Source organism: Hypoxylon trugodes (genome assembly GCF_022578975.1).
Source record: "Hypoxylon trugodes strain CBS 135444 unplaced genomic scaffold F4822scaffold_7, whole genome shotgun sequence".
NCBI lineage: Eukaryota > Fungi > Ascomycota > Sordariomycetes > Xylariales > Hypoxylaceae > Hypoxylon > Hypoxylon trugodes.
The window spans coordinates 3,247,793-3,273,947 of record NW_026250022.1 but is presented as its reverse complement, the minus strand read 5'-3'; the positions used below and the strand labels follow the sequence as shown (position 1 = coordinate 3,273,947).

Here is a 26,155-nt window from a genome sequence, read left to right as displayed (position 1 = left end):
TTTTAAAAAAATTAAATACTATTTTCTATTATTTTTTAATTATTTTTATTATTCTATTTAAAATATTAATATAAATTTATTTTTTTATTGAAATTAAATAATCTTATTATTAAATCTTTTATTATAATCTTTTAAATTTTTAATATATATTATAATTATTATTAATTCTATAATTTTTTTAAAATCCTTAATTAAAACTTTATTATAATCATAAAAATCATAAAAGGTTTATATTCTTATAATGATTTTTAAAATTAATTATTTTTTAATTATTAATATTTTAGATTTTTAAATCTTAATTCTTTTTAAAAAGATTATATTTCTAAAATAATTAAATTTTTAAATAAAGAAATTATTCTTATTTAGATCTATAAGAAATTTAATTTCTTTTAAAACCTTAAATATTTTATATATATATAAAAATATTTTTTTAAAAAAATTATCATAAAATATCTTAAATTATTTATTAAAAAATAACTAATATATTTATAAATTTAAATAATATAATTAAATATTTAAAATAATTATATAATGTTTTGATAATTATTTTCTATTTTTTTTCATTATTTATATAAAATTGAAAATAAATTTTAAATTTAATAATATAAACTATTTATTATTATCTATTTTTTTAAACTTTTAATATACAATAAAGAATATCTATTTTTAATCATAATTTTATTTAATTATTAATAATTTTCATTTTTTATATAAACTTTTTTACCTTTTTATCTTAAAATATAACATATAAGATTTTTAATTTATTTTAATTTCATTAATAAATTTAATATAATCTTATAATCACAATAATTATATTTTAATATAGTTATATTTATATTTCAATTATCTTAATGTATTTTTCCTTGATTTTAATATATTTTTAAAAGTTTAAATTTTTTATATTTATTTATTATATTATAAGATATAAAAATATAAAATATTCTTTTTAATATTTAACGGTTGAATTTATTTTTAGATTATCCTAATAAAGTTAATTATATATTTAATTAATCTTTAAGTGATTAATTTTAAGTTATATTTTTCTTAAAATTATATTATAATTTCTCTTTTAATTCTTCCTTTATTGTAAATAATGAAATTTTTATTAATATTATTAATTTAATAAGGCATTTCTTTTATTTAATGTGATATTTTAAATTTATTAATTAATTTCAAGTTAATTAAGTTAATTATATCCCTTAAATTAATTAATATATTAAATTTATATTCTTTTTATATTAATTGATTTTTATTAATTAATAAAACTCATAATATTTCTAATAATTTTTTTATTATATTTTATTATTTATTAATCATATTTATTATTTTTATAATAGGTTCATTGATTATCCTATCTTTTATTAAAGAATTATTATTTTATTTTTTAAATATTATATCTTTCTTTAAAAATGTTTAATCTTTTTTTTTATATTATAATAATATTTATTTATAGCAATATTTAAATTTTAAATAATTTATTTTAAATATTCTTAAATATATTTTATTAAGATGATTTTTTTTAATATTTCTATATAAAATAATATATAAACAATTTTATTTATATTCTTATAATAATAACATATAAACTTCTAATTTTATCCTTTTCTGATTATTCTTTATTAATTTAAATCTTTAAATATTTATATAATAAATAAATAAATATAAATTATTAAAAAAATAATTTTAAATAAAAACAAATTCTTTATTTTGAAATTTTAGGTAAATTTAATAAAAAAATTAAGAATTAAATAAAAACTTTTTATAATGACTTATTTTCAAATTAATAGATAAATAGAATAACTAAACTAAATATTAGAATAATACCTATAGAATTATATTAATTATAAATAAGATAATTAAATGGAATTTTTATGACTTATTATATCCTTATATAATATTTTAATAAATAATAAATAAATATAAAATATAAACCTTTAAGAAACTTAATAATTTTAAAATTAAAAATAATATTATTTAAAATAGAAATATTTATTATTAAAATCTGGATATTTTAAATTTTTATAAAAATAAATGGCAATATATTATAATAAAAAAAGAATTAAAGAATCTTTATAAAAAAGAGATAAGGTTTATCTTTTATAAAATAAATAATATTTAATATTAAAAATATCATAGATTTAGATTAAAAAACTAAATAAAAAATTTTATTTTAAGAAATTAAAACCTTTTTTAATAAAAAAAAATTCTTTTAAAAATAAACTATTATTTATAATTATTATGTGACAAACCTATGCCTTAAAAAAGTATAATCATTACTAGATTGATTAATCTAGATATCTTAATTTAAAAGTAACAATATTAGTAATAGGTTAAATAATTAAATAAGTTCTTATTTATCAAAGAAGTTAGGAGTTTTTTTATTATATATAAAAAAATAATCTTAGATTCATAATTAAAAAATTATAGAAAAAATAACTAAATATATAGGAAATTCTAATAGTTTATATAATCTAATATTTTTTTCTCTTATCCTTTTCTATTTTAACTTATTTTATTCTCCTTTATTTTATTCTATTCTATTCTATTATCCTATAAGAATAGAAATTCCTTATTTTGGGTTTTACCATGATTAACCCTTCTCTACTTATTATAATATAAAAATTAATTACAAATTATTAATTTATAATATTATACTTTCTTTTTTATAATCTTTACCTTTAAAAATTCCTGGTAGGTTTTTTTTTTCTTCTTATATTTTTCCAAAATGTTATCTAATAAGTAAAAATATAATAATTTTTCCTTATTATTATTTATTAAATATTGTAAATGTTTGATATTTAAGATAAAAACATTTAATTTTGAAATAATATCTTATATAAGATATTTTAAGAAAGATTTTACATATAAGAGAATTAATAATATCCATTATTACTGTAAATACCAGATCGCCAACATATCTTGTAATGGTAAAGAAATCCCCATCAATTCTTTAGCATAGATTGGGAAAAAAAAACATCATTTAGAACTAAAAAAAGAAATTAAAAAACTTTGTCTTTAAGATATATTAGAATGACAAAAGAAATCAATAACAAAACTTCATTGTTTAGAAAAAATATATCGTCTTTTATATAAAAAAGGTTTGAAAATAATCTAAAAGAAATTTACTAATATCAAAAAACTAGAACAGATTAAACATATAAAAAAGGCATAACAAGCAATAATCACTTCTTTTATTAATAATATTTCTAAGATTTTCCATATCTTTAATTAATCTAAGTTTGATTTTAATTAATTGTTTTTATCAATCTTGACTAGTTTAATTAATTAAGATTCTATTAATAAAAATCCTTAATTAATTTTTGGATCTTCTTATTCATAAGATATTTCTATAATTTTTAAATAATTAAATTATTTGATAAAATATTTAATCTAATTATTAATAATCTTAAAATCTTAAATGTTTTTAATATTATATTCTTTTGCGTTTTCTTTTAATTTAATATCTTTTTTAAGTTCAATATTCTTAGATGCTGGTTTAAATATAATAATATAAAATATATTAATTTTTAATTTTATATTTATTAATAATTATAAATAATAATTTATTTTTAAAAAGACTTTTTTAATTAAAAAAAGTCCTAATTTTTTAAAATCTAACTTTTTATTTAATCTTTTAATTTAAATCTATAATATTTTTAATATTAAATATTATTTATCTTGTAAGAAATAAACCTTATTTCCTTTCTATAAAATTAATTTCTTAATTTTTTTTTATTATAATATTAATATTATTATTTATTTTTATAAAAATTTGAGCTGTTATTTAAGCTTAATTTATAATGTTAGGATTCTAATAATAAATATCTTTGTTTGAAATAATATTACTTTTAATTCTAAGATTGTTATGTTTTTTTAAAGATTTATATTCCATATTTGTTTGTTATTTATATAATGTTTTCTATGGTAATATTTTAATGGTATTACTTATTAAAATATTATATAAAAATATAATAAATAATAAAATTTTTATTTAATTATTTTATTTATAATCAATATAATTTTATAGATATTATTTTAATATTCAATTTAATTATTTTATTTATTTATTAATTTAAGAATAAGTTATTATAAAGAGTTTTTATTTAATTTTTAATTTTTTTATTAAATTAATCTAAAATTTTAAAATGAAAAATTTATCCTTATTTAAAATAATTTTCTTTAATAACTTATATTTTATCAAAAATCTTTTTAATAAATTTAAAAACAAAATCTTTGATTATATAAAATTTTTCAAATGATATAAAGTATCTATATTTTATAAGTTTATTAATAATAATTTATATATTATTATATTTTTTTTAATTATTAAATATTATGATTTAGGTAATTTAATAATGAAATTCTATATGATAATATTCTATAATTTGTTTAGAATTTTAATTAATTATAAAAACCTATATAATTTATATTTGGTTTTTTTAATTTTATTATAAATATTATAGTTTAAAATAATTTTTTTAATTATTCTTTTAATTTTTAGGAAATTATATTTTTTTTATAATTATATAATAATTTTAAAGATTCTTAGATATTTATATAAAAGATATTTATATATTTTTTATATAAATTTCTTTTATAATGTTTATAATATATACATTTTTTTATTATATAATATTATATTTTTAATAATAAAATCCTATATTAGTAAAATATCTTTAATTTATAGGATTTTTTTTAATTTTTTATTCTTATTTATATTATAATTTGGTTAGATAAATTATTAATAATATTAAGGATTTATTAAATATTTCTTGGAATATTATTTTCTTTTTTTTAATTTCTTTAATATTAAGATCTCTTAGTTTATTAACAATATTTATTTAGAAATTTTTTTAATATATCAAATTTTAACATTAAAATGTATAAGATTATTTATTTATTATAATTATTTATTATCAAAAATTTTAATAATTATAAAGAATTTAAGATTATAATAATTTAAATATATTTCTAAAGGTTTAATAGTTCTGGATATTTATGGTTTTTATTTATTTAATATTTAATAAATGATTATAAATTCTTAATTATATATTTTATATTTTAATTCTAATCCCTTAAAAGTTTTAAAAAAATAAATAATTAAATATTATTTTTTATTATCTTTTAGTTATTTTAATATTATTTTTATTATTTTATTTAAGGTATTAATATATAGTTATTGTTTTATTTAGGCTAGATAGTTTTATTATTGGATCTTTTATTATAATCTTTTTCATTTTTTAAAATATTTATTTTATTTTTTATATTTATTTAAAATCTTTTAGATTTTTAATATATATTATAATCATTATTAATTTTATGATTTTTTTAAAATCTTTATTTAAGATTTTATTATAATTATAAAAATTATAGAAGGTTTATATTTTTATAATAATTTCTAAAATTAGTTATTTTTTAATTATGGATATCTTAGATTCTTATATTTTAATTTTTTTTTAAAAAATTATATATTTATGATAGTTTTTAAATAAAGAAGTTATTTTTATCTAAATCTATAAGAAGTTTAGGTTCTTTTAAGGCTTTAAATATTTTATATATATATATTTTTTTATGTTATTATTTAGTTTTTAAATAGATCAAAATATTGTCTAAATATATAAAAAAAATTTTAAGGAATTATTATAAAATATTTTAAATTATTTATTGAAAGATGGTTGATATATTTGTAAATTTAAATGATATTATTAAATATTTAAAATGATTATATAATATTTTAATAATTATTTTTATTTATCTTTTTAGTAATTTATATAAAATTAAAAATAAATTTTAAATCTAATAATATAAATTATTTACTATTATTTATTCTTTCCTTTAAATTTTCAATATATAATAAAAGATATTTATCCTTAATTATAATCTTATTTAATTATTAATAATTATAAATATTCTTTTATATTCTTTTTTAAATTTAGTTTTGGTATCTCATCTTTATTCTTCTTAAATATTAAAAAAACTAGGTATTTTATTAATAATTTCAATTTTTATATAAATCCTTTTGTTTTTTATCCTAAAATATAACATATAAGACTTCTAATTTACCTTAATTTAACTAATAAACTTAATACAATCTTAAATATTCTCTTTTTTAATATAATCTTATAATCATATTAACTATATTTTAATATATTTATATCCATATCTAGATTATCTTGAAATAATTTAAAAAATATTTTTATATATTTTTCTTTAATTTTAATTTATTTTAAATCATTTAGTTTTTTTATATCAATTTATTATATTATAAAGTATAAAAATATAGAATATTCCTTTATAATATTGCTTATTTGTAATTCCTATGATTGTTATTTCAATTCATTTAAGTCAACCTTCTTCCAATATTTAAAGGCTGAATTTCCTTTTAATTCGTCCTAATTGATTTTTAGATTATTAATTCCAAACCATATTTTTTTTAAAACTATATTATAATTTATATTAATAATATTAAAGGATATCACTTCTTTATGTTCTTAAATGAAGATAAGGAAAGCTGTAATTTCCCTTTTTAACTCTTTTTTCATTATAAATAATAAGTCTTCTATTAATATTATTAACTTGATAAAACTTTTTTTTTTATTTAATATAATATTTTATATTTATTAATTAATTTTAAATTAATTAAATTAATTATATATTTCAAATTAATTAATGTATTAAACCTATATTTTTCTTATATTAGTTCTATAATTAATTAGGATTTTTTAGTTATCTTTATTAAATATATTATTCTATTTTTATTAATTAATAAGGTTTGTAATGTTCTTAATAATTCTTTTATTATATTATATTACTTATGGATTATATTTATCATTCTTTGTAATAGATCCATTAATTTTTTTTTTTTTAAAAGACTATAATTTTGTTTTTTAAATGTAATATTTTCGTTTAAAAATAATCAACCTTTTCTTTATATTATAATAACATTTATTTATAATATCCATTGAAAATAATATTCAAATATTAAATAACTTATTTTAAATATTTCTAAATATATTTAATTAAGATAATTATACTCTATTTTTTTTATAAAATAATATATAAATAATTTTATTTATATTTTTATAATAACACTATATAAATCTTCAATTCCATCCTTTTTTAATTACTTTTTTATAATTTAGATCTTTAAATGTTTTTATAATGAATAATATTAATATTCCTTATCCTTTAAATATTTTTTAATGATGATTTTACAGGCTTTCCTATAATTCCATCTTCTATATTTCTAAGATTACTTTTTATTATTTTTAGATATATATTTAAGATCCTATAAATTACTAAGGTAATAATGATAATAATCCATTTATTTAATTAATCATACATGGTATACTAATTTTGGTTTAAGAATCTGATTCCATCCTTCCTTATTATTAAAATCTTATTGATTTTATATTATTTATTAATATACCTATATTCTATTAAAATATATTAAAATAATATTTTTATTTTATAATAATATAATAGAGATATTTTAGTTGTTAATTTATATTAAGAATATTATTTTTTCTTCCATTTTGCCTTTTAGGTCCTAATCTATATTTTATAATAATTTTTGTAGCTTTTTTAATAATCCTTATATTTCTAAAAAAAAAAAAAAAAAAACTGGATTTTTTAGAATCTCTTATATCTATTATATTAAGATTCCATAATTAATTTATTTAGTCTATAAAATTTTCTACCTCTATTTGTTACATAACTTTGTTATAATTAGGTGGTGGATCTTTTAATTCTTTATTAATAATATAATTATTATATTAATTAATTTTCTTTTTAAGATCCATGATTATTTCTTAGATTTTTTATATTAATTTTTATAATATTCCATTTTTTAATAATTATAACATTTAATTTTGCTCAAATCCTTCTTAGATTTCTTACTATTATTAATTATATTAAGATTCTAAATCTTAATTAATTTTTTTTCCCTAATTCCTTATCACCTTAAAGTCTTTTTTTTTATTATATCTTTTATATAACCTATTATTATAAAAGATTATTTTGGTTATATATTTATCAATAATGACAGGTTATTCTTCCTTAAAAATTTTATTTTTTATCTAAATAATTACTCCTTTATAAAAATAATTAAATTATATGTTTTTAAATAATTATCTTATAATAACTAATCATTTAAATTCTGGTATATAAAAAATAACTTTTTTTTATTAAAAGTAATAAATAATTTTTTATATATTTTTTTAAATGATTTATTAAATATTATTTATATTTTATTTTTAAAATATTTATATAGTTTAAAAATATGTTAAGATTTTTTTAATTTTTTTTAATAATGTTAAAATAATTTTATTTAAGAATTAAATAATAATAAATATTTATTATTTTTTTTATAATAAATTTTTTTATAAAAAGATAAATAAAGTTTTATATATATGAATTAATTTTTAATATTTAAAATTTTATTATAAATTAATAGATTTATTAATTTATATTTTTTAATAAATAAAAAAGGAATTATCATTCTTTTCCTTCTTGGTTAGGATTTTTTGTTTCCTTTCTCTTTTTTATCCCTATTATCTTTATTGTTACCATTATTTAATGATTTAGGGGATATTAAAGGTTAAGGAGATATTGGTTATTAAAAGATTCTCAATAAAGGTTTTTTAAACATTTTCCTTTATCTAACCTTCCTTAATATTAATTTGTTTTAAATCTTTTAATTTTTATAAAGATGGTTATAATCTTTATTTATTAATTAAGAATCTTTTTTTTATTATCTTTTTCTGTTTTAACCTTTATTTTCCCTTAAGTCTTTAATTCTGAAATTTATAAATATATTTTAGGAAGTATTATTTTATTAATAAATTAAAATATTTCTTTTATTAATAATAAATTTTAAATAATATAAATAAATGTAAATATTTTAGATAATGATAAGTTAAATTATTATAAATTATTTAAATCCTTATTTTAAAATTCTTTTTCATCTAATTTTTCTTTATTTTTTAGGTTAGGATTTACTAAGTTATTTCATGTTTAATTGTGATATTCTTTAAAAAATAATTTTTAAAAGGTATAAAAGTTTTCTATTTTATTTTTAAAAATTAATAATATAAAAAAGATTTAATTAACGATGATAATGGGATATCCTATAAATAACTTATATTGTTTCTTGATTTAATATTAATATTAATTAAAAACTTATTAAAATAGGACAAATTTATGTTTTAAAAAGGTATAATTATTATTGGATTAATTAATCTAAATATTTTAATTTAAAGGTAATAATATTAATAATAGGTTAAACAATTAAGTAGATTTCTATTTATTAGAAAAATTTGAAATTTTTTTATTATATTTAAAAAAAATAATCTTAGATTAATAATTAAAAAGTTATAAAAAAATAATTAGATATATAGGAAATTTTAATAATTTATATAATTTAATATTCTTTTCTTTTATTTGTTTCTATTTTAATTTACTTTGTTCTATTTTGATTTATTTTGATTTATTTTATCTTATTCTGTTTTGCTTTATTATCCTATAAGAATAGAAATTCCCTATCTGGGATTTTACTATGATTGGCCTTCCTTTATTCATTGTAATGTAAGGGTTGGTTACAGGTTGTTAGTTTGTGACATATTAATAAATATAAAATTAAAAATTAATATATTTTATATTATTATATTTAAATTAATATCTAAAGATATTAAAATAAAAGAAAACTTAAAAGAATATAATATTAAAATTATTTAAGATTTTGAATTTATTAATAATTAGATCAAATATTTTATTAAATAATATTTAAGAATTATAAAAATATTTTATAAATAGGAAGGTCTAAAAATTAATTAAGGATTTTTATTATTAGAATTCTAATTAACCAAAATCTATATAGTTATAATTAATAATAATATTAAATTAAGATTAAAATTTATCCTTAAAAGAAAAAAAAAAGATTAAAGAAGAATTAATAAAAAATAATTATATTTTAAATTCTTTTTAAACTTCTTTTTCTTCTTTTTTATTTAATTATTTTTTATAATATCCTCTTAATGATAAAAATATTAAAAATAATTAATCCTTTTTAAAATATCTTTTTTTAATAATTATTAATCTCAATTTAAAAAATGAAGAATTTATCTTTTATAATATAATATTCCTTTTTTGAGTAATTAGATTTAATATTTAAATTATTAAAGTTATTTATAATAAAAATGTTATAATAGAAATATTATTTATAAATATAATGATTTTATAAATTACCTCCTAAGAAAAATTTATAAAATAATTTATCCAAATAAATATAATTTAAATAAAGAAATCTAAAAAACTTATAATATTTATAATATAATTTTTATAAACTTTTTTTAACTTGGTTATTTTCTAAATTACATTTTAATAATATAATTTAATATAATAATAATTTAAAGGAATATTATATTAAATAAAAAAGAAAAGATGTTCATTTATTTTTATCTTTTAAAGATAAAAGGATCCTAAAAGAGGAATACAATATCATAAATTAATAGAAAATAATCATTTTAAGAGCCTAAAAGAAATAAAATATAATAAAGTAATAATAGAAAAATTATAACATATATATAATTTATAAATCTAATAGATTTAATTATATAATTAAAGATTAATTAAATTAATTAAATTATAATTAAATTATGGGATATATATAATTTATTAAATTAATTAAATCATAATAACCTTAGATATTAAAAAAAGAATAATTATATAACCATAAATATTTCTTATATATTCAATCATTTTTTTATAATTTTTTAATTATTAACCTAAGATTATTCTTTTAAATATAATAAAAACATTCTAAGCCTCTTTAATAAGTAGAATTTACTTAATTATCTAACTTATTATTAATACTATTGCTTTTAAATTAAAACACCTCAGATTAATTAATTTAATAACAATTATACCTCTTTAAGGCATAGGTTTATCACATTTTAATTATTTTAATATAAAATTATTTAAGAATTTCTTTAATTTAATATTTTTAAACAAATAATTATTCTTTTTTATTTTTTAAATTTAAAAAATAAATTAAAGATAATATCTTTTTTATTATATTAATAATATAATATATATTTAATATATTTTATAAATATATTTTGTAAATATATTAATAATTATTATATATTTAAAATTATAATTAAAATCATATAAATAAAATATAATATTTATATTAAAATTAACTTTATTAATTTATTTTAAAAATCATATATTTTTTATTTTTAATTAATATATTTATATTTAAAGAAGGGATTAATAAATATAATACATTATAAAAAAATTTATTAAAAAAGAAAATCTTTAAAAATAAAAAAATTTAAAAAGAAAGGAATAATATTATAAATTAATTTTTTTATAAGGATATAATCTTTTAAAATAATATTTATTATTAAATAAATAAGGTAAAAATAAAATAAAAAAAGTAATGTATAATATAAATAAAGATGGATAAAAATATTTAATTTTATTTATAAATAAATAGAAAAAAAGAATATTTATATAAATTTTTAAAAATCTTTTATATATTTAATTATTAATTTAAAACTATTTTTTTAAATATAATAAAAGGATTTTAAGCCTTTTTAATAAATAAATAAAATATATCTAATTATTTAATTTATTATTAATATTATTATTTTTAAATTAAAATATTTTAAATTAATTAATTTTAATAATGATTATACCTTATTAAAATATAAATTTATCATATATAATTTTTATAACTTTTATACTTATAAAAAAATTAATAACTTAAAATAATTAATTAAAATAATTAAAAAATTTAAAAATATTAATATTATTATTAATGAAACTTAAAATAATTTATATTTTTAATAATTAAAAATTAATTTAATTAAATTAAATTTTAATTATTTATTAAAAAAGAAATAATAATAAATTAATAAATGTTTATAAGTTTTTATTTTAAATTATTAATAATTATTTAAATTAAAAGTTTTATTTAATTAATTTTTAAAATAGTATTATAATAATAATTTATTTTTTAATTAATTTTTAAAATAGTATTATAATAATAATTTATTTTTTAATTAATAAATATAATTAATAAAACATCTTTTTTTTTATTAAAACTTTTTTAAAAAAATATTAAAAAAAGACTTTAAAAATAAATTTAAAAAATCTCAGCCAATTATAATATATATGCCTTATATTTGTAAAACATAGTATGAGAAGCTACCAACACACTGTATACACACGGTAATTCAGCATAAAAACATTTAAAATGCTGGTTTAGTAAGGTTTTTTTAAATGGAGGCATTAGTTATGACGTACTTGACCCTTTCCTTCCTTCCTTTTCTCCTCTACCTTTTAGTCGGATAACACAACTAATCTTAAAAAAAAAAAAAGATATATTAACTTAAAAACATCCTTTCTTATACCCAAGTCAAAATTACTAAAATAGTTATGTCAATATCATAATATATTAATGATTAGTTATCTTACAAGTCCCGCCTAGCTTGCCGTTCTAGAACATATCTAGTCTCGGTGTATTGTATGTAACCTTACGATGAGCGGGGCTGCACGATGTACTTTTATATTACCTTCCAATTCTGTCTTGTGTGTTTTTTTACAACATAGGTAAAGTCTTGTCGTTCTGGTTTATCTATATCTCCGCTTCTCATATTATTCCTACCCTTCTATGTATTAAACAAGATTCGGCTCATGAAGGCATAAATATGGGATTCAAAACCGTTTTCTTATCGCTGGCGTCTTTGCCGCTTGCGAAAACGGAAACCATTCTCGGCGTCTACATATTCCATCGCCATGGCGATCGCACTGCGAAGAGCCTTGCGCCGACCAATCTTACTGCGTTGGGCGCCGACGAGGTATTTCAGTCTGGTGACTTCTATCGCACTCGTTATGTCGCTTCTGACGCTAGCTCGCCTATCCATGGCTTGAGCAATGACATCGCTGTCCCTACGCAGTTAAGCGTTATCTCACCCGCCGATTCTGTGCTCCAGAGCTCGGCCCTGGCTTTCCTACAAGGTTTCTATCCTCCCGCCGGCACCAATGGTGTCTCGATACTTGCGAACAAGTCTGAAGTTCAGGCACCACTTGGCGGATATCAGTACATACCCGTCTCGACGTCCTCAACGACGTCTTCGAGTGCCGACTCGGAGAACAGTGAGTGGCTGCAGGGCGGTTCTGGCTGCGGCAATGCCATTGTTAGCTCCAACAATTATTTTCTATCCGAGGAATACACTACGGCCCTGGATCAGACCAAGTCGTTTTATAGCAACTTGTTGCCTGTGATCAACGGTACCTTCAGCGCTAGCCAGGCCACATTCAAGAACGCCTATACCATATTTGACTATGTCAATGTTGCTACCATCCACAACCAGAGCATACCCGCTTCTCAGCTCCTGACCAACGACACCCTAAAAGAACTCAGGACTCTCGCTGATTCTCATGAGTGGAACCTCGCCTACAACGATAGCGACACTATTCGGGCTATCGCCGGTGCCACGCTTGCCGCGCAAATTGTCCAGCAGCTCAACTCGACTCTTAGCGGCAAAGGTAAGACCCCTGTTAGCATCCAATTCGGTGCCTACGCCTCCTTTATGTCGTTCTTTGGGCTGGCGCAGCTGCAGACTGTGTCGGCGGACTTCACCGGCGTTGTCGATTACGCGTCATCTATAGTCTTCGAACTTGTCACCAATTCTACCGTCTCTTCCTCGGCATACCCCAGCGCGGACGATGTATCTGTTCGTTTTCTGTTGGCCAATGGTACGGCAGCCCTGAATCCACCGCGAGAGTTTCCCCTATTTGGCCAGACCCAGACGCTGTTGCCTTGGAACACATTTGCTACGGAGATGAACAAGTTTGCCATTGGCGACACAGCTGCATGGTGCCGTGCGTGCGGTAATACCACCGGCACCTGCGCGAGCTCAACCTCGGGCGATTCGGGAAGCGACGATGGCGCAGCCGACGCATCAACAACTTCTAGCAACGGAATTTCGTTACCTGTTGCTGGTGTTATTGGCGCCTTGGTGACGTTAGTCGTGATTCTTGGCATTGAGGCCCTAGTATATGCTCTTGTTGGTCTAAAACTTGTCAAGAAGTCGACGCTGGCTTCGCTTGGTGGCTCTGGTTCTTCTGGTGTGGTCGGCGGCACGGGGGCTGGTTCAAAGGCTTAGGGATAGTTGAATGATAGTGAATTTGGATAGTACGAAGAGATATCTCCTATTTCATAGGAATATCATGTGTCTATCATTACCTAGGTATACAAGGCGGGTTTTGGCATGTGGATATCTATGCTTTGACGAGCAATGACATTTAGGAAGAAGATGATGATATTTTTAGCCAATTTTGTATAATCATTATCCACGATTCAACGATTTGCTATCCCTTTTTAGGATTGGAACTATAGTAATAACCATGTAATGAAATTTATGTCGTGTGGATTCATTATGATGATCTATTTTGAAAACCATCCCTATTCATTGAATCGAGCGGCTAATGTATAGTGTATCGATATCGGTAGATGCTTCTTTCTCTTTTATGCTTATGCTGCCTACCTCTTCATCGGGTTTATTTAAGGTTGAATTTGTTAAACATAAATTCACTCCTAAAACTCCACGTATGCGCCCTGGCAGTGAAGCAGGAAACCAAGCAGTGGCGTGTCGATTCAAATGTATACCGGTATAGATTGCTCATTTCCTCGGAGTTGTATCATCTAAAATGTACCTAAGTAAATGAATAATTAGCTCGATAATCACTTAGCGCATTTCCTTGACATGTTTACTTAATTAAGTAAATGATACATATATATCTTATCTTTAAATAATATTTATAATGAAAATAAAAAAATATTATAAGTTATCATCGGGTAATCTTTTATCATATACGTTCATTATATTATTATGTTATATAGTGCGGGGACTATGATGTAGTAATTGCTAGCCAATTAGATGTGGCCCTGGGGTACTAGTATAATATACCCAAATTGAAGAAATTGAGTTTAACAATTGGTAAGGCACTTTGGCGGAGTGGTTAACGCGATGCCCTGCTATCTCCAGTAGTTACTGGAAACAGCGTAGGCATTCCCTTCGGGGGCGTGTGTTCGAATCACACAGGTGTCGATATCTTAGTTTTATTATATTCCTATGTATACGTTATTTTTAATATTCTACCTCTTTAATAAAAATTTATTCATTTTCTATTTTTAATTATATTTAATTCTTTTAATATTTTAAGTAATATTATTTATGTATGACCTGATCTTTAGAATGCTTCCGTATCAAAATCGTACAATGGTTACCTTTCCACCTCCATCTTCTCCAATAACCCACCGCTCGTCCCCAGCTATCTTCCCTTTCCCCAGAAGTTCCCACCACATTTCATCTGTGAATCTAACCTCAGACAACTCTTCTTCCCCATCGTCCTCGCTCTGCTCTTGAACGCTAATCTTGGGTAGGACGAAGGATGATAATGCCTCCATCATGAAGCACTGGCGGGCAACCACGCGTACGCCGGCTCCCCCATCTATTATATCGCTCACGGTTAGGTACGGGAATTCTTCGTGTCGCCAACAAGGCGCGCTCGCAAGACCGGTCGGCCAGTCCACTCTTAGAACACGGGACAACGATCCGGCCCGTGGGCAGAAACTCATGTGGATATTGCCGTCGGCGCAACACTCATCAACCCAACGAGGTCCACTGCCGAAAAAGGGGAAGCCCGCTGCACAAACATTGTAGAGTCAGCAAGTCTTTCATTAGATAATGTTTAGAGCTCTATGTGTGGTCTTGGTAGTTACCCCCTAGTCATCGTAGTTATATAAAACCAACTCCCAGGACTCTAAAATACGTACTGCATCGCACAAGGTGGTGTCGTGGCGGGGAAAGGCTCGAGTGCTGGCCTACAAGCCACCTATGCTCCTCCTCGTGTACGTATATGTTAGTATCATCAAGTAGAATCTCCCGAAGCGAGGGCGTATGTCGTTGCCTTAGCCCTAGGTATTCTAAATCGCGCCACGTGAACCTATTGATGACATATGGCCCTTCTTCACTTGAACCGGATTCGGGTTTACCAACCCCGCTAGGATCTAGTGACGGACGGTAAGACGACGGCTTAGAAATATTCCAAACTGTGAGCTGTTCTAAGGGGTCTTCTTCTCCCCATGGCGAACGATTTGGCTGCCAGAGGTAAAGTGCATAATGGGTAGAAGTATGTACAGAGAAGAAACGGTCGTGGTTGTTGAGCGGCAGACCAAGGAAATGGATCTTCCATTCGGAGCGGTGTTTAATATCCCATGTGACATGGAACTCGGGCGACGAAGGCGTGGGCCTCTGTAGATCGAATGCCGTGGCAAAATGGCGATGGACGCCTTCCTGGTCGTTAAGCTGATGGTACGGCTCGCGTTCGCACCACTCGATGACTAGAACTTCGCAGGCAAGTCGCAATCGTCGAACGGTTTTATCAGACACATCAAAAGGGACAGGGAACCGATGCCGTGTTTCTAGATCGTATGCCACGCAGCTCCCAGAGATGGCTTCTTGATAGACTAATAATCCATTGTCAGAGCACCATGTGGGGTCTCTATGTTGAAAGACAGCCGTGTTCTCATTCCACCTAAGCCAGCGATTCCAAGGGGCAACACCACAAAACAAGCCCTTGAAGCTTCCAGTCTCCTGGACAATATTGACCTTTTCGACAAGTCGTGGCTTGGCGGACCGTAAGTAGTAGTACCGCCGTGCCACCCGTGCGAATACACATGCCCAATCAGGGTTGTTGGTGAGTTCATCAGCGGCTCCGCGTGCCTCGCGTGAGCGGGGGAAGTGCCATCTCATGAAGTTCCGTGAGATATCTACGTTGGTGAAAGCTGTTAACCATCTTCGGTTCACACGGCGGCAGAGTATACAGTCTTGCGGTGAGAGGTAAGAGCTTATGAGGACGAAAAGATCGTTAGGTAGCTCTGTCAAATCTCCGACGTTGTTGTTTCCGTATTCGGTTGCTGGAGGAATAGACCAATTAGGAAGAGTCCGGTCCATTGTCAGGAACGGATGTGAGATAGATAATTGGATGAATTTGGTCTAAGGTAGAGGAGGAGAGTTTGAGTTTACTTAGTAATAATAACATACGTCAGTGCCGTATAATTTAAACCGACCGTAACCTAAACTTGCCGCATTTTGATCCGCAACTGTATTTATTTATATGGAGAAAAGTAGAAAAGGCCGAAATGATAGATTATATAAGGGGGTATGTATGAGGGTGTCGTATATGTATGTAGGTTAACTTAAGCTGTAGATTGCATAGCTATATACCATATACCTTGGGAATCAACTTATATTATATGTACTGTTATGTGCTATTGTATCTATGTAAAATTAGGTATTCTCTGCAAACTCGAATGAATTGTGACAATTCGATCCGTGACCTGCCGCATAGATACTTGGTAGCATTTTCCAGTTCTCCTCTATTCATCGGTAAAAATGCGCCGAACCCATCAAATACATGTAGCTGCGAGCCTCATTTCTAACTCTGAGTAGGCATTGCTACATCCGCCTTGCGCGAGATGGCATCGGCACTTGACCACATTGCCGTCACAGTCTTTTGCTGTGTGTAAAAATTAATACCCGGCCGCCCGTAGAACGTATTGGCTCCGCCACCAGCAATACTCTTCTTGTTGCCTGTGAACGAAAACATAGGCAGTGGCACCGGGATCGGCACGTTGATACCGACCTGGCCCGCCTCGATATTACGCCTAAAGGTCTCTGCTGTCGGACCCGATCTCGTAAAGATTGCCGTGCCGTTCCCGTATTCATTTCTATTTATCAGTTCGATAGCCTCGTCTAGTGTATCCACGTTGAGGCACACCAGTACCGGCCCAAATATCTCTTCCTTATAGCATTTCATATCCGCGGTGACATTGCTGATGATAGTCGGTGCTACCCAGTTCCCGTTGGGGTATTTCCCTGGCTTGAAACCGCGTCCGTCTAATAGGATTGTGGCGCCCTCCTCTTCCGCACTAGCAATCAGACTCTCGATCCTTTCCTTACTTTGTGGTGAGATAACCGGGCCTAGATCGGCGCCCTCTTCGAACCCGCCGTTAACTTGGAGCTTCTTGGCGCTCTCTGCCAGCTCTGGTAGCCATTCCTTTGTCTCACCAACCATAACCAAAGTGCTGAGGGCCATGCACCTCTGACCAGCGGCGCCGAACGCGGCCCCGACGACTGCATTGATGAAATGGTTCTTATTGCAGTCTGGCATCACAGCTGCGTGGTTTTTGGCACCAAGGTTGGCCTGAACCCTCTTGCCGTTCGCCGAAGCTCGGCTGTAGATGTATTCACCTGCCTTATTTCCACCAACAAAACTTACCGCCTTAATTTCTGGAGCGTCTAGTATAAAGTCAACGGTTCGGTGTGCGCCATGGACCACATTAACCACGCCCTCCGGGAATCCGGCCTTCTTTACTAGTTCGACTAGGATCATCGCTGCACCAGGGTCTCTTTCGGAAGGCTTCAAAATTATGGTGTTACCGGTCACTGTCGCGATGGGAATACACCATAGGGGGATCATGGCCGGAAAATCTATTAAAAAAATAAGGGTTAGCAACAATTTAGTTAGGGGATCGCAACCCAAGCTGTGTTATTGTAGACATACTAAAAGGACAAATGGCAGCGGTAACGCCCAGTGGTTCCCGGTAGCTTCTTGTCTCCATGTCTTTAGCGACTTCGAGTATTTCACCCTTCAAGAACTCCGGAGCTCCACATGCGGCCTCGGCTACCTGCAACCCTCGTAGGACATCACCTTTAGCATCAGCAAACGTCTTACCTTGCTCGAGGGTGATGCTGGCGGCTAGGCGGTCCCAGTTTTCACGGATTAAGTTAACAAATCTAAACATGATCTGCTGCCGTGCGAGGACACTTGTGGCCCGCCACCCCGGGAATGCCCGTTGAGCGCTGTCGACAACGGCCTTTAGTTCTGTATCTGTCATTTGCGGCACGCGTGTTACGAGATTGTTCGTGGCTGGATCGCGCAGCTCGATGTACTTATCCGCCTTGCTGGACACAAATTTATTGTCTATGAAGTAGGGTGTATCTTCCGGTTGTGCAATCTTCTCGTGCGTTGTCGGGTAGCTAGTAGCCGTCGAGGCGAGTGCGCTCATAGGACGAAGGTGGTGCGCCGTAGCGGCTATCCGCCTCGCAGCGGTCGTCTGCGAGGGCATCCTCGAAGTGGTGGGAGAGGATAAAGAGAAGAAGGCGGACGAGGAAGGGGACGAACAAGTAGACAGGCGGGTAGCGGTGCGGCCAGCGCTGGCAGTAATGTTTCGCGTACCTGCAAGACGGTACATGGTGATTATGTGAATTACAGATATAGCTCCCGAGGGGTTCGTAAGGGACAGACCGAATCAACTTAACTCGGCATTGAACGATTGTCCCCTATCCTTAAATCCTCGAATGAGAACCTGTCACCGGTACGTATTTGACGGTGGCCCGGGAAAAGAATAGCGTTATCGGGATGACCTTCCACTGGTAAATTGTAAATCGTTTTAGGTACCTACCTGGGTACTTAACTTAACAAAGAGTTCAATTGGGTAAGAGGGGTAGCTTCAACAGACCGGGGTAAGTCTTGCCGTTAGAAGCCGAGACCCCCCCGAATACCGGAAAGGTGGCACCTGGGGTAAGTTTGGGGTATTACGTTATAGTGCATGTAAACAGCGTTCAAAGCTGCTTCGATATAATAAAAAAGGCTACCTCCGTACCCAGGTACCTAGATAGCGATGTACCTAGGTATGTTGTGCGTACTATATTTGCCTCCTCGATTACGTATACAAATAGATCATATAGGACACTGGATAGGTTCACGGGCTAATTTCCCCCCTTTTGATGTTGAGTAGCAACCGCGGTAGTCAGACACTATCCAGTAATATTGCTAGTGGAGTGCAGGTCGGGTTAATTAGATTAGGGAGCTCAAGCTACCGCCGATATTCCCTGTCCTACTCATTGGCAATACATAATGCTAGTTGTCCACGCGCCCACGCCGATGATGGGGACGTTGCTGATGGTCGAAAGAATACAACAAAGAGTTACGATCGTGTCCACACACTCGATAGCTAGATTATTAGTTATCTTCAAAGCTGTACTTGAGCCATCCGCCAAGAGCTCGCAAACTCTCCCATCGTACATTCTCGTCTGAGTCCTGCATGAGTTCCATAATGCGAGTCTTCAATCCTAGCTTTTCTAGTTGATATCTCTTCTCCGGAACCTCTTTGACAAGAGACCCCACATCATTGCAGGCAATTGCGAGCACCGCTTTGTCGTTTTCCCATGGCTTCTTCATGATATCCGCTAATTTCCGTGGTATTTCGCCGTTCTCAAACTCGAGAATCTTTCGTGCATTTTCGGTCCAGAAGACTTGATGACGGTGGGGGGGCGACCATCTCAAATGTCCCGATTGGACTTCGGCAACATATTCGTCGAATGTCGTCTTTGTCTTTTGATATTCCTCTAGCGTTTCCTTGAGCCTTTCCAGGTCTTCCTGTAAGTCTGGGTCTGTTAAGTGACGACCACTGACGTTTTGAAGTAATGCTGGAAGCCTAGCCAAAACTGCCGTAGGAAGTAGCGTAGACGGGTTAGCTTCGAGGAGGTTGGATAACGTCGACAGAAGAAGTCGCGTGGTCTTCTCTTTTGGTGATAGTCGCAATAGCTGAGTGTATAAAAGAATAATATCATATTCACTATAGCCAAGTTAGCCGCAATGATGCGATTATCGGGAGAGATCTGGTTTCGTACTCATTTAGGTCATCGCCTATGTCTTCAGCTTCGAAACTCAACTGCCATAGGACTAGTAGTACATGGTATAGAAGCTGTAGTCCCACACCACCGCTAAGACCTTCGAAACCGCCGCTTCTCGTAGTAGCGTTTCCGCTCCAAAGACTAGCAGACGACTCACTACCGACACCAGCAGCTTTTCGAAGGATATCGACTAAGGGAGCAACGGTCTCGCTTCTCTGCTTCCAGAATAATTGTCGGGAAGACTGCCCATATAATAGAGACGAGTATTCTGTGACTGCGATATCTTGTAACCCTGCATCGTTTGAGGTCTTTACCAAGCCACAAAGATAGCTTAGAACTAAGGGGAGAGCGTGTTCTGCCGCTTGAGATTCGTCTCTGGAGTTAGCCATAAGTGTTGCGAGGACGGTAGATGTGAGTAGAGGAATCGGGTCTTCGGAGTTATTCGAACGTGCAAGTAATAAAGGTAGAAAATGTTGATATGGATCCGAGTCCTTCACGAGAGCCTTTGCGAGGCCTGGGACACCTGGGGGTAAGTAGTATTAGTAAATCAAGGCTTCTGGCATTAAATGTATGGTAACAGTCTGTTCGTATGCCCATCGAGCGTGGTTGACACGAGGGTAGGTTATTAAACAAAACACACACCTTCGAGTAGATCACTAAGTAAGACCAATATGTATTGGACCACATCGGAGCGGTTCCTTGCCGACTCAAGAACACCAGGCGTCCCAGGCTCTCCGACAAACAATATCCGGTAGCCATCGAGGTCGCTCTCTACAACTTGTTTTCGTTGCTCCCTCTTCACTTTATCAACGGCCCTGATTTTAGCCAATTGAGCCTCCGTGATGGTGCCTGCTCTAGCTGCACCATCCCAGGGGATTGGTCGTTGACGAATGTTGTTTTGTAGGGAACCGAGATAGGGGGGAGGATCGAGCGACATGATGAGCAGAGCTGATGGGGATTCGTGTATGTATCGACTTCGGAAATGCTTATGCTTGAAGTAAGCTTGACTCGATTCTATGGTGGATTGCGTAGCTTCTCGTTCTTGTATTTCGAAATACGGGTAGATGGTAAAGTAGAAATAGAAATAGAAGTAGGAGTTGAATGAAGATGAATCGTAAGTTGCGCCGAGGTTGGGGATGTGACGCGAGCACAAGGCATACAAGCTTTGGATGTTTGAAGCTGAGAGTCCCCAGTCCAAGTCCCATGCGCCTTTTGCAGCGTTGCAATGAGCTATAGTTAAAGTGGACCTTCCGTCATAGGCACATGCAACCTTTTTTTTATTTTTTTATTATTATTTAAGTTTTGAACATAGCAGCTGTTGCTTCAATCTAATAGGCAGAAACGTTACTCCCTGGGATAATATACATAGTCCACGCGATGTAAATTGCTTTAAATATACCACTGATTAGTGACTAAGGCTTCTGGCCATTCAAATTTCCGATTGTCTATCATTGTAACGAGCGAGATAACGCAATTTGGTTTGGGGTATCGTTTCCAATTTAACGGGTATAAAACAAACTGCCTTATCATTATCCGATCCTCTGTTTCCGCCTAACCCATACCCCCCCGTTGCTTTCGTCTTTCTCGTTGACGAGCCCGGCCTGTGTGTTAGACGCGGGTCGCAATTGGACTTCCCATATGCCTAATTTATAGTTGGCACGATCTGCTCTTCCGGAGAAGAGATCGAAAGACCAACCGTGCTTCGGACAAGTGATACCTGCGCTCAATGCGATGCCAAAATCTTCAATATCAAAAGGAATACCTCCAGAAAGAGCATATGATGAATGTGGACATCGCTGTTCTAGCGTCGGCCAACCGATTCCTCACAAAATTCTCTTTCTACAGAGAATTATGAGCATATTCTGCATAGGCTGGAACTTACGTTATTAATCGCATGAACCTTTCCCTTATACTTGAATACAAGTACTTGATCCCGCAGTCCTCCTTCGGAATAATATATCGAGTCGTCCTCTATTTGGCGCGCTTGGGAGCTGTCTGTGGTAGGTACATAGAATACCCTACACCGGGGGGCGGAATCTTGTTTGGCGCAAGAATAGCGCTCGGATAGACTTGTGTTGCCAGAGTCTGTGATATCGGGAAATGATGAGACGGGACCAACGCAAAACCACGCATCGCCTTTGCGGGATGGGGTTGTAAATGGCAACGCCGTACTATTTTTCTCGTTCATGTTTTTGTAAAGATAGAAGTGTTTACGGAAAGAGGGAAAAAAAAAAAAAAGGAAAGGAAAGAAAACGTTAATTTATATGGCATGGCTAAGTACATAAGGTTCGGACGAACTACAAAATTTCCCCTCTAAAACCGATAAGAAATATCTGCTCACTTTACTTGGGTACTTGAATATGTAAGTTAAGGGTCTTGCTGCTGAGCGGATGTGATGGAGTTGGCATGATTTTCCTTGCTGTGGAATTTATATGATAGAAAGGCCTTCCATTATACTTGGAAGGTCTAAGTGAGATACACGCCGTGGTCGTCGGTCTTTTCTTAGGTAGCAAGATGTTTGTATCATATTAATAGTGTTGTATGATGTCTGGCAAAGGAGAGACCTAGGTGAGGGCGGAGCGATTAAATCGGTGTTTGGGGGAGATGGGGTTGAGTTTTCTTAAGCGATTTGATAGGTTAAAGACCCCGGTAGAATACCTAGGTACTTAAGCCTTAGTAACCTTGGAACTACATGTAATTAATCGATTGTCGCTGTTACGACAGCAGGGGCCGTAATCAACAAAGGTCCACTAGAACTCTCTCTAATGTAGGTACATGGATCTTTGCCAACTCACCATCGCATCTCCATGTTGCATATTGCGATATGGATAAGACTACCTACCTGGACCATACAATACGATTTAACATTGTGAAATATCAATTGAAAATAAAGAATAAAATAAAAGAAGTCATTTAATACCAGATTTTATTTTATTTTATTCTTGCCAAGTTGTCCGTTCTACCTTTTAATTTCTTATAGGTTTGACGTCAGATCGGATATCGTGATCCCTGTCAACTCCAACCCCCTCTGTTTTCGTATTTCCCAATTTTGCGCCATAGAGCAAGCATCATCTCACCAGCCCCGCGGCATTTCCAAATCGCAGCCTTTTTTTTCCTTCTTTGGCCGTCACCTCCCCCCTACCGAAGGTGGTTGGGAAGTTGCAACCCACCCGTAAAGAGGATGCATTAAGGGAAACAAGCTTGGAAGTTAGAATTTTTTTTATTCTCTTTTCCTCCTTTTCCATATTCTTTTCCTTCTTCCCTTGCATTTTTCTGCAGAAGGCTGTCTGTGTCACAACGGCCGGTTAACTAACCTATACAACAGCAAATACTTTAGGTTGGTGGAACGATCTAAGCCTGAGACATTTGGGAATGTGAGTTGATAGGAATTGCATTCCCCAATCGACAACTTACACTAACTCAATTTTAGTTATTGGAGGAAGTGAAAAGGTTCATAAGTTGGTGGTCTTGGTGAGAGACTAGAGACTAGAACTTGTCTCACTCTCCCATTGTCCGCATGCCAGCATCGTCGAGCCATAGATCCAACATACAAAAATGCGGCCGACTCACACCCAGACCATTTTCCTTTCCCTACTCCTACCCCTCGCCGTCGCCCATCCTTACCCTCGTGACGACTTCAGAGATGTCGGTTTTGGATACCTTATGCCTCGCGACTGTGACTCGTACTGCGGTTCCGATAATCAGTATTGCTGCTCGAATGGTCAGACATGCACCACCTCAGCCGGCATAGCAGGCTGCGCAGCCACAGGCGCAGGCGGCGAGTATGATTTTTACACCACTACCTGGACCGAGACGAAAACGTACACCAGCACTATCAGTTCCTTCCTAGGACCCACAACCGCCGCTTCGGGAGGGAACGGTGAACCTTGTGTGCCACCGGAAGGCTCCGGGGAGATTGCGTGTGGTACTATCTGCTGTGCGACCTGGCAATACTGCGCTCACGACGGTCAGTGTCTGCCGAACGCTGGGTCTGGCTCCTGGACCCAATGGACCACTGTCGGCGTCGTCACCACTCAGTACTCGGCTCCCTATAGGGTTACAAGCGGCAGTACCATCGTGCAAACTTCGGCTTCCACTACCACTGGCACTGCAGCTAGCGAGACTGCGTCATCCACTAGCACTGGGGCTCCGGCCCCTGTCGCATCTACGAGTGGCTCGTTAAGTGGAGGCGCAATCGCCGGCATAGTGGTCGGCACGATTGCCGGCGTAGTCCTGCTTCTGCTCCTATGTTTCTGCTGCATCGTCAGGGGTCTCTGGGAAGTAGTTGCTGGTATCTTTGGATTTGGCGGTAGGAGAAGGAAAGAGACTGAACGGATTGAGGTCACCGAAGAACATTACTCGAGGCGTGGAAGTAGGCACGGTAGCACGTACGGTGCTGCAGCCGCACGGCCGGTCCATCGAACATGGTTTGGAGGAGGGGGAGGTCGACCAGCCTCATCCGCTGCCAGGAAGGAGAAAAGGAGTTCAGGGGGTAACTGGGGCTGGTTAGCTGCGGGTGCGGGTGCAGCAGCTCTCCTCCTTGGCTTGAGGAGAGATGACAGGCGTAGAGCTAGTAGCCAAAAGCCGCCGCGGAGCGACTGGGGTAGTTCGTACTACACCGACTCCTATACTGCGAGCAGCCCTAGTGAGTTTATCCGTAAAAGATAAACTCCAGTGGGGCTTATACTGACTGATTTTTTTTAACAGGTAGCCAAAGTTCCGATAGGAGAACGCGAGACACGCGCCGTTCTAGACAGTCCAGAGCAACAAGAGCCTCTAGACCATCGAGGGCTTCACGACATTCGAGAAGCTAAAAGCGGAAACCCCCACACTTCGAAATTGAGCTCATAACCCCCTTTTCTTCATAGTATCTTTTTTCCCTTCCACCTTTCGACATACATACCTCGATACCTACCACAATACCACGAAAACGGCGTTCAGGAATGCGGACACTTCTTTAAGTAATTCATGAATATCTACGACGATATTTAGAGACGAAATGAAAACCAATAAAATAGGTTATACGAATGAATAGTATGGATGATGAATACTATTTTGGGTTCGAGATGGAGCCCGAGGACTTTGTACATAGGAGACTAATGACGGGAGAAAATCTCAAGGATGGGTTGGATGAGCTCAATGAGCCTGGTACGAGAAAATTAGGCCTAATCGGCCTAACAACGAAAGAAGGATATCTAGTTAGATAATGAATGGGTATGTGGTTGCTACGTCCGCGGCTCTCCATATCGAAGTCGATCAGAACATGTGATTGAGTGCTAGCCATTGCTAGAGAACCCCCCAGATGAGTTCGTACCATATGTTACCAAGGATAATCCTGCCAACTTCCAACCTAGCGTAGATGAAATGTGGCGAATTTC

General features: G+C 30.3%; 5 protein-coding genes and 1 non-coding gene across 6 annotated transcripts; 3 read left to right on the top strand and 3 right to left on the bottom strand.

Annotated features, from left to right (window-relative positions):
- Positions 1 to 12,305: 12,305 nt before the first annotated feature.
- On the top strand, positions 12,306 to 14,683 carry F4822DRAFT_412076 (histidine acid phosphatase-like protein). The gene has a single exon (XM_051458925.1). It carries the CDS (start codon positions 12,717 to 12,719, stop codon positions 14,175 to 14,177), a length of 1,461 nt encoding a protein of 486 aa, XP_051312871.1. The 5' UTR covers positions 12,306 to 12,716; the 3' UTR covers positions 14,178 to 14,683.
- Positions 14,684 to 15,015: 332 nt separating this feature from the next.
- Positions 15,016 to 15,122, top strand: F4822DRAFT_t96. The gene has a single exon. It is a non-coding gene; the product is annotated as a tRNA-Ser (tRNA).
- Positions 15,016 to 17,127, bottom strand: F4822DRAFT_412074 (uncharacterized protein). The gene is made up of 2 exons (XM_051458924.1): positions 15,851 to 17,127; positions 15,016 to 15,720 (listed from the first exon to the last, which is right to left on the bottom strand). Exons 1-2 carry the CDS (start codon positions 17,028 to 17,030, stop codon positions 15,281 to 15,283), a joined length of 1,620 nt encoding a protein of 539 aa, XP_051312870.1. The 5' UTR covers positions 17,031 to 17,127; the 3' UTR covers positions 15,016 to 15,280.
- A 180-nt stretch (positions 17,128 to 17,307) lies between these two features.
- Positions 17,308 to 19,628, bottom strand: F4822DRAFT_412072 (methylmalonate semialdehyde dehydrogenase). The gene is made up of 2 exons (XM_051458923.1): positions 18,643 to 19,628; positions 17,308 to 18,569 (listed from the first exon to the last, which is right to left on the bottom strand). The coding sequence occupies exons 1-2, from the start codon at positions 19,331 to 19,333 to the stop codon at positions 17,515 to 17,517; spliced, it is 1,746 nt and encodes a 581-aa protein (XP_051312869.1). The 5' UTR covers positions 19,334 to 19,628; the 3' UTR covers positions 17,308 to 17,514.
- A 53-nt stretch (positions 19,629 to 19,681) lies between these two features.
- Positions 19,682 to 22,390, bottom strand: F4822DRAFT_412070 (ARM repeat-containing protein). Its single transcript, XM_051458922.1, has 3 exons — positions 21,420 to 22,390; positions 20,775 to 21,300; positions 19,682 to 20,719 (listed from the first exon to the last, which is right to left on the bottom strand). Exons 1-3 carry the CDS (start codon positions 21,712 to 21,714, stop codon positions 20,104 to 20,106), a joined length of 1,437 nt encoding a protein of 478 aa, XP_051312868.1. The 5' UTR covers positions 21,715 to 22,390; the 3' UTR covers positions 19,682 to 20,103.
- A 1,827-nt stretch (positions 22,391 to 24,217) lies between these two features.
- Positions 24,218 to 25,681, top strand: F4822DRAFT_334144 (uncharacterized protein). Its single transcript, XM_051455711.1, has 2 exons — positions 24,218 to 25,422; positions 25,485 to 25,681. Exons 1-2 carry the CDS (start codon positions 24,333 to 24,335, stop codon positions 25,589 to 25,591), a joined length of 1,197 nt encoding a protein of 398 aa, XP_051312867.1. The 5' UTR covers positions 24,218 to 24,332; the 3' UTR covers positions 25,592 to 25,681.
- Positions 25,682 to 26,155: the final 474 nt, after the last annotated feature.

Bases quoted from the DNA above. Each gene is read 5' to 3' on its own strand.
- F4822DRAFT_412072 (XM_051458923.1), bottom strand. From the start codon at position 19,333: ATGTACCGTCTTGCAGGTACGCGAAACATTACTGCCAGCGCTGGCCGC. The intron at 18,570-18,642 runs GTATGTCTACAA...TTTTTTTAATAG, and splicing joins CGCTGCCATTTGTCCTTTTA to ATTTTCCGGCCATGATCCCC.
- F4822DRAFT_412070 (XM_051458922.1), bottom strand. From the start codon at position 21,714: ATGTCGCTCGATCCTCCCCCCTATCTCGGTTCCCTACAAAACAACATT. The intron at 21,301-21,419 runs GTGTGTGTTTTG...ACTTACCCCCAG, and splicing joins ACTTAGTGATCTACTCGAAG to GTGTCCCAGGCCTCGCAAAG. The intron at 20,720-20,774 runs GTACGAAACCAG...ACTTGGCTATAG, and splicing joins ATAGGCGATGACCTAAATGA to TGAATATGATATTATTCTTT.
- F4822DRAFT_412074 (XM_051458924.1), bottom strand. From the start codon at position 17,030: ATGGACCGGACTCTTCCTAATTGGTCTATTCCTCCAGCAACCGAATAC. The intron at 15,721-15,850 runs GTACGTATTTTA...ATGTTTGTGCAG, and splicing joins ACACCACCTTGTGCGATGCA to CGGGCTTCCCCTTTTTCGGC.
- F4822DRAFT_334144 (XM_051455711.1), top strand. From the start codon at position 24,333: ATGCGGCCGACTCACACCCAGACCATTTTCCTTTCCCTACTCCTACCC. The intron at 25,423-25,484 runs GTGAGTTTATCC...TTTTTTTAACAG, and splicing joins CTATACTGCGAGCAGCCCTA to GTAGCCAAAGTTCCGATAGG.
- F4822DRAFT_412076 (XM_051458925.1), top strand. From the start codon at position 12,717: ATGGGATTCAAAACCGTTTTCTTATCGCTGGCGTCTTTGCCGCTTGCG.